Here is a 7,877-nt window from a genome sequence, read left to right as displayed (position 1 = left end):
GTTTCGGTTTCCCCGTCATGCCCCCCTCTCTCTCTCTCTCTAGACTCTACGGCCCGGCCCAATTTACTGCTTGTGGGCTCGGTGGGCCAGTAATCTTATTCTCTTTTCTTCGTCGTGGACTTTATGGAGAATATTGTAGATTGCATGTGCAACACATGCACGAATATTCTACCATCAAACACCGACATTGCCCTTGTGATGGTAATTTTTTTATTGTTTTGTTGTTGGTTTTTTGGAAATCTAGCAATTTTATACTTTATAATCTAGAGTTAAATACATTAATAGTTTTTACATGGACGAAATTGTCCTTGTACTATCGAGTTTTTTTAACAGTATATTTTATTGTGTTCTTCCTAAGCACTAAAATAAAAGCTGAAATACTTATAGTTGTTAGGTAACCTATTTGTAAAAATCGTAGAATTAGTAACTCTGTATCTAAGTTCGATCATTCTTTCTCCTAAATAATAATAAAAAAAAAAGCTGAAAGACTTTGGTTTATAAATTTTAAAGTTGAGAGACTATAATGGAAACTCCACCAAAATTTAGAGGAATGTATTTAATCATATAATCTTATTTAACATTTCCATTTTAAAACTTTTCAAAAAAAAATTTTAAAAAAATAAGATGTCTTTTTGGTAATAATTAGTCCAAAATCCCAACTCATTTAATCCAATTAAGATAAGTTATCATATGCATTTGAGTAAAATATTAAATTTGAGAAACAAAATTTCAATGATAAGAGTCAAATTTGGCGAACGACAACACCAAACTTAATTTAGGAAAGATTAATTGAGGATTTCTCAAAATTAGGAAAGTTTTAATAATGATTGATGTTGGATTGTAGGTGATTTTCTTTCAATTTTAAAATTAGAGAATAGTTATTGAGAGAAATTCCTTTTTTATTTACCGAAGGAAGGGTGGTAAGAATCAAAAAAAATTTCATGAATATGGATGACAAATATTTATGACTTAAGTTAAAAGCCTCAACCAGTTTAATAGAAGATTGAAGATGACATGAATGGTTTGATCATCAAACAAACTGAAAAGGAACAATGCTAGACAACCTGAATTTTTATTAAATATGATGATATGGTGCGGCCGTAATATAAGTTGAAAAATAAAAGAAGAGTATTGTTATTATTTCTAAATTTGGTCACAAAACTTTATTCACAAAATGAAGTGAAACTTTTTATTTATTAAACTAAGTCCACTATAAATCTCATTTATTTGTAACTGTATACTAACATGACACATTATTTGGTAGATAAATTGATGAATGAATTTAATGAGATTAGCATTGTTGAATGAAATTTAATATCAATATATAGATGAGTGCTCTAAAGCTAACTAATTAGTAAGTTAATACGAAATTAATCATACTTTTGGACTCACCACATTATTAATCTCATAATCTGAACCGTCTATTTTTTAGGTCGAAGATCATCATTGTAAAAAATAAACTACATTAGAAATCATTTAGTAATCTAATTGTGATAAAATAAATAGACGATCATTGTTTTCGATAAAAGCATGTAAATAATTGTTATTATAATCAAATGTCTAAATGACTTTCGATTTTGGAGATTTTTTATAAAGATGATATTTGAAATAGGGCCTAAAAAATAGATGATTCAGATTTTAAAATTATATTGTGCAGTGAGCCCAATAAAGTGATTAGCTTTGTATTAATTTGCTCATTAGTTAGTTTTAGAGCATTATTGTCAATATATATATATATATTTTTTTTTTATGAATGTATAGATATCAATATCTAACTAATTATAAAGTCTTTGGGTTTAACTCAAGTAGTGAAGGTGAGTGAGATAAAGATTATGATTAGGCTAGATCCACGTTTCATTCCTTCCAATGTAATAAAAAAATATCTAACTAATTATAATGGCTATCAAAAGAATGTATCTAACTAATTATAAATAAATGAAAAACTTAACACATTATTTCTCTAAAATTATTTTAATAGTGTTAAAAAAACCGGTAAAATTAGATAGGTAAAGGACATTATGGGAAGTTCAATCTGATTCGTATTAAATATTCATTTCTGACATCTTTTTCACTTCGAGACAAAGACTTAAAGAGCACTACGAGGTGCCGAGGTGGTGGTCGACTCCACCCGTTCAAAACTGGCGACATGACATTCAAGTTAACCAGGAAGTCAGGAACCTAACCCAATTGACCAGAATACCCTTTCCCAACACCAATATTTACACGTCACCATCTGCAGTCTCCACGTAATTTCACCGAACAATAGGATCAGTTAGGTATTTCCCTTTCAGGAATACCTATTTAATGCTTAGCCATGGAGATTTCTGTCTCTGGTTTTTTCCTGCTATCCAAACAATCTGCCAAGAGAAATCCAAACTTCGAAGCCTCGAGTATATCAACGACGGAGGGAGGATTTCCAATTCGCCGTCCCAAACAGAAGCCTACAGAATTCAGAATTCAAGAAACGAGAGTCCCGCAGAGAGAATTGTTTCGAGTCTTCGAGCTCTCTGATTGCTCGTTTTTTCATATTTTTGCCAATTGAAACCCGTAAGCTTAACCTCGTAGTATTGTTCATTTTCGCTAATTTTATATGTTGTGATTTTTCCAATGCATTTTGTTTCTGGTTGTTTCGGTCTTGATCATTAATTTTCTTTTTCGGTTTTGTATTGGAGAATTGTCGTTATTGCTTCGTTTGATTGCTGAGAAATCATAGGAAAAGAAATTTGAAATTTTCAGCATGTTACAGCTCGATTGGTTGTGATTGTAATGCAAGGTTTCAAAATGACTGATGGGAAATATAATTTTTTTTTTTTTTCCCTCTTGGTTTCTTACTTTCTTGGCAACCAAACAGGGCCTTAGGGTTTCCAATAAATTCAAGATGACTCTTCCAATTTATAAGTCGTTTTGTGTGATTGTTATTGCATGATATGTTATGCAGATACCAGAGAAGAATCAGAATCAGAATCAAGAAACAAGAATTTTGGGTGAATGTGTGAAGGAAATTTTTAATGATAATTTAGGATTTGAGTTTAGATGCTAATTGGGGTTTCACTAGAGTTTGAGGGGTTGCTAGTAGCTTGACCAGATGAATGTGGTTGGCAGAGTTGGGAGCCTAATTTCCCAAGGTGTTTACTCTGTTGCCACCCCTTTTCATCCCTTTGGTGGGGCTGTTGATGTCATTGTCGTTCAGCAACAGGATGGGACATTCCGAAGCACGCCTTGGTATGTTCGCTTTGGTAAATTTCAGGGTGTTCTCAAAGGCGCAGAGAAGATTGTCCGCATAAATGTAAATGGCATCGATGCCAATTTCCATATGTATCTTGATAACTCAGGCGAGGCTTATTTTGTAAAGGAGGTTGATTCTGGTAAAAGAAGTGAGACAAATGGGATTGTAAAGGATTCTGATAATTTAGAAGTTACACGAGAGGATGGTGGTTTGGATAGTGATAGCCAGAATAATGGTAATGAAAACATTGTTGACATTCGTAGACTTGAGCATAGTGTCTCTGATTCGGTGGTGGTTCAATTGCGAGAGGAATGTGATTCCTTGGGTGCAAACCGGCTAGAGAAGGCAGAGTCTGATGTTGATCGGAGGTTTTATGAATTTCAAGATGATCAATCTTCTCTAGAGGGTTCAGTTGAGTTGTCAGAGTATGGGTCGAGTCGGTATGATAATGTAGACAGTGATCATAATGTGGAATCACAAAATTCAAATTCAGAAGTTATATTGGTGAGTGTGGATGGTCATGTATTAACAGCCCCCATCTCAGCATCAGAAAAAAACACAGAGAATTTGCAATTAGACACACCTCGATTTAATCTGGGCCCTGGTGAAGAGACCGACTTCTGTGAAGACAATGAGGAATTTAATTCAGGTGAAAATGCTTGGGCTGCTGATTATATTAGCAAGCTGAATGCATCTAAAACTAGTGATGCGTCTGATAATGTTTGCAGCAGTCAGAATGATGATAATGGTATTGGTAAACAGTTGGAAGTTTGTGAAGGAGAGGGGGACCATGTCTGTCAAGCTCAAGAAACTCAAAAGACTTCAAGACAGGAAAGAGATCTTCAGATGCATAGCGGTTCAGAAGATGCATCTTCTAAGAAGGCAGAGGTTCTCAAGAGCTGCTCGGAGCTAGAAGAACTGGCCAAACATGTTGGAAAGGCTGATGTCAAAGATAAAAGTTCCTCATTGGAGGTTCACAATTCACCAGAAAAATCTCATCAGACTCTTCCGGTGGTTGATGGAACTGAAGATGCTCCACATTTACAAGTTGGAAATGAATTCATTGACAGCATTTCTGTACATTCTGTCGGTAATAATCTGGAAAGGAAGGATGAACAGTGTGCTACATTAGCAGCAGCTGATGGGACAGAGAGTAGTGAACAGAGACTTGCAACTGGAGATGAATGCAGTAAAAGTGAGCTAATAGAATCCCCAGCAGCATCTTTACGTGAAGAAACACAAATTCATTCAAGCATAAGTAAGCACCTCTTTCTGGCTTCAATTGTTATCTAATCCTCCCTACTTTTTCTTGATTCTAGAATCTTATTTGTGTTTATCCATTTTTCATTTTGCAGGGTTTGAGATCTCACTTTGTGGGAATGACCTTCGTGCGGGTATGGGCATGAGTGCTGCTGCTGAAGCCTTTGATGCAGGGCGTGTCTCTGCAGAGGATTTCAAAACTTCTGCAACATCAATTTTGAAAAATGAAAACCTAGTTATCAGATTTAGAGATAGATACTTTCCGTGGGAAAAAGCAGCTCCTGTTGTTCTTGGAATGGCTGCATTCGGTATAGATTTGCCTGTTGAGCCTAAGGATGCAATTCCTGTGGAACAAGATGACACAGAAAAACCAAGGGATGAAGATTCTGGAATCACTTCCACTCCTACCGGACGTAGATGGAGGCTCTGGCCTATTGCATTTAGAAGGGTCAAAACACTTGAGCACACCAGCAGTAATTCCTCAAATGAGGAGGAATTTGTTGATTCTGAATCTGGTTTGTTGAACTCAGTAGCTGAAGCAACTCCTGAGTCCCCTCAAAAGCAATTTGTAAGGACAAATGTTCCCACCACTGAGCAGATAGCATCTTTAAATCTCAAAGAAGGTCAAAATATGATAACTTTCAGTTTCTCTACCAGGGTTTTAGGAACACAACAGGTTTGCCAATCATCTTGTGCTTCAATTTTGTAAATTTGAGAATTAGAAGGTAGAGTTGGATATTTATAATATTTAGCTGCTAAGCCATGATTATCTTTACCAGGTTGATGCACATATTTACTTGTGGAAATGGAATGCACGAATTGTAATTTCTGATGTTGATGGAACTATTACCAAGTAAGGCTGCTGTCATTGTAATTTTGATTGCTAGGATAGAATTGCTTCTGCAACTTGCTAAAAGTCGATGGAAAATGCTGAAAGTTGTGGTTCTCTTGATTTTTTTTTTTCTGTTTCCATGGGACAAAACCATAACATGACCTGATCTAGTGCTGCCATGCTGGAGTGTCATACAAATTAGTCCTTTGGACTATCATATGACAGCACAGGCAATCTGCAAACCTGTCAAAAATACAAAAAAGACAAGTTACTTTACCATCATGATGATCATATTGCTTAGTTTAATGAAAAGACTTTTCACCTATACATTTTTCCAGGTCTGATGTTTTAGGTCAGTTCATGCCACTAGTTGGAAAGGATTGGTCACAATCTGGGGTGGCTAGACTTTTCTCTGCAATTAAGGTATATCTCTTGCTTTATCATTAGGACCATTTGAGGTTAACATTTAGTTTGAATATGGCTTGCAAATCCCAATGATCTAAGTGATTTAATGGGACTGCATAACTTTGTATTTAGGTTATGAGATTGATTTGCAATCAAGGTTGCACTGTTGGAGCCCTGCAATTAAGAATTTTTGACATTTTTATGCAGTGATTTGGTTTTCTTTTGTAAATCGATATCTAATACTTAGTCCTGCTTTTACTACAGGAAAATGGATATCAGCTACTCTTTTTGAGTGCACGTGCAATTGTTCAGGCGTATCTAACCAGAAGCTTTTTACTCAATCTAAAACAGGTAACCTAATAACCTGGATTTTGGGATCCCTTTCCTTCTAATCCAACACCAAATTTTTGTTGCTTGCCTCCTTTAAGTGATGAAGGCATATATTTTTGTTGAGATTGTTGATACTGTGTTGATAGAATTGCATAAGCCAAATTGATTACTCTTCTGTTCTTGCAGGATGGAAAAGCTTTACCCAATGGACCTGTTGTTATCTCACCCGATGGATTATTTCCTTCATTGTTTCGTGAAGGTGAGGTTGTCTTTTTAATATTTGTGGAACTACTTCATTTTGCATTCACCAATTGTATTATAGTGTTTATGGTACTCAAGTAATGGTAATCTAACTGCCTTTTCTATGAAGTACATATCTGTGAAAATGAAAGCGAAATGGAAACTAACAGCGGAGAAAGACAAACATAGCAAGTGTGTTGGTGATATATGCTTGTCGAACGAAGTTATGAATTATAACACAATATAAATAATTTTAGTGTTCGTAGGTTGATTTTGATCAAATCAGTAAAACTTGACCATGATATCACCCCGTGTTTAATGAGTAGCTATCCTTGGTCTCCAGTTCACTGTTGATATATAGTGTGACTATCACATACTCTATAGATTTGGATGTGCAATCATGAAAACCTTTTATATATGGTTATCTATGTTTGAATTCTGCCTGCCTTTACTTTCTTTTTTAAATGAATAGTAAGTTTGCTCTGATTGATTAGTGTTTTTTTTCACCTGTTTACTGATGGCAGTTGTAAGAAGAGCACCACATGAATTCAAAATTGCCTGTTTAGAGGTAAATACCAAAAATGTTCAACTTAAGTTCAACTTCAATCACTTTTGGCTGGCATGGGATCCTTTTCTTCCGACATTTATAATATGTGTTAAACCATCTGCAGGACATAAAGAAACTCTTCCCCTCTGATTACAATCCATTTTATGCGGGTTTTGGAAATAGAGACACAGATGAGCTCAGCTACAGGAAAATTGGGATTCCAAAGGGCAAAATATTTATCATCAATCCCAAGGTATATATCTTCCACTGATGTTTTCCGTAACTAAAGAGAGCAATGTGCATATCTGCTGTGACTTACCTGTTATCATTTACTGGCAGGGTGAGGTAGCCATCAGCCATCATCGCATGGATGTGAAGTCATACACATCCCTACACACACTTGTTAATGACATGTTTCCTCCGACTTCAATGGTTGAGCAGGTAACTTAATAGTCTTTTACATCCTCACCATGAAACATAAGCTAACGTGGGTAGAGAGGGAGATATGTATATATATTTTTATATATATATATATACATATAGAGAGAGAGAGAGAGAGAGAGAGAGAGAGAGATGTAACTCTGGCTTTGTTTCATAATCAATAACAAACCCGGTTTTCAACACATGTGCAGGAAGACTTTAACTCGTGGAATTATTGGAAAATGCCATTGCCAGAGATTGAGTGATAGTTGTTAGTTACATAAAACATTTCCCTTTGGCCAAGTGCTTCAAGTGGCTTGGAGGAGGAGAGCATAACAATACAGAGTTAACACTCAACATTCTTCTTGATCTTCTCCATCTCTATGCACAGAGTAGAACTGATAGTTACTTTTTTGGTCAGTTGTATTTATCAGTGTAATTTGCAAGCCATTGACTTTGTACCAGTAATTTGGGGTTTTGATAGTCACAAAGTTCTCATAAAGAATAAAAGTTTTACTTGCGACACTTGAGTCTCCCCTTTCATATTTCTTTCATCTGGTTTTGTATAATTTACTAATTGCTGAAACATTACCTGGCACTTGCATCCATTGAAACAT

General features: G+C 35.4%; 1 protein-coding gene across 1 annotated transcript; it reads left to right on the top strand.

Moving 5' to 3' along the window:
* The first annotated feature begins 2,235 nt into the window (after nucleotides 1-2,235).
* Nucleotides 2,236-7,877, top strand: PAH1 (Lipin family protein). The gene is made up of 11 exons (XM_086248530.1): nucleotides 2,236-2,547; nucleotides 2,939-4,484; nucleotides 4,582-5,162; nucleotides 5,266-5,339; nucleotides 5,657-5,741; nucleotides 5,988-6,074; nucleotides 6,240-6,312; nucleotides 6,818-6,861; nucleotides 6,965-7,093; nucleotides 7,180-7,281; nucleotides 7,473-7,877. Exons 2-11 carry the CDS (start codon nucleotides 3,086-3,088, stop codon nucleotides 7,524-7,526), a joined length of 2,628 nt encoding a protein of 875 aa, XP_086104656.1. The 5' UTR covers nucleotides 2,236-2,547; nucleotides 2,939-3,085; the 3' UTR covers nucleotides 7,527-7,877.

The sequence above is a fragment of the Dryas octopetala genome, chromosome 6 (assembly GCF_963921425.1).
Source record: "Dryas octopetala chromosome 6, drDryOcto1.1, whole genome shotgun sequence".
Classification (NCBI taxonomy): Eukaryota; Viridiplantae; Streptophyta; class Magnoliopsida; order Rosales; family Rosaceae; genus Dryas; species Dryas octopetala.
This window is presented reverse-complemented; position numbering and strand designations above follow the sequence as displayed.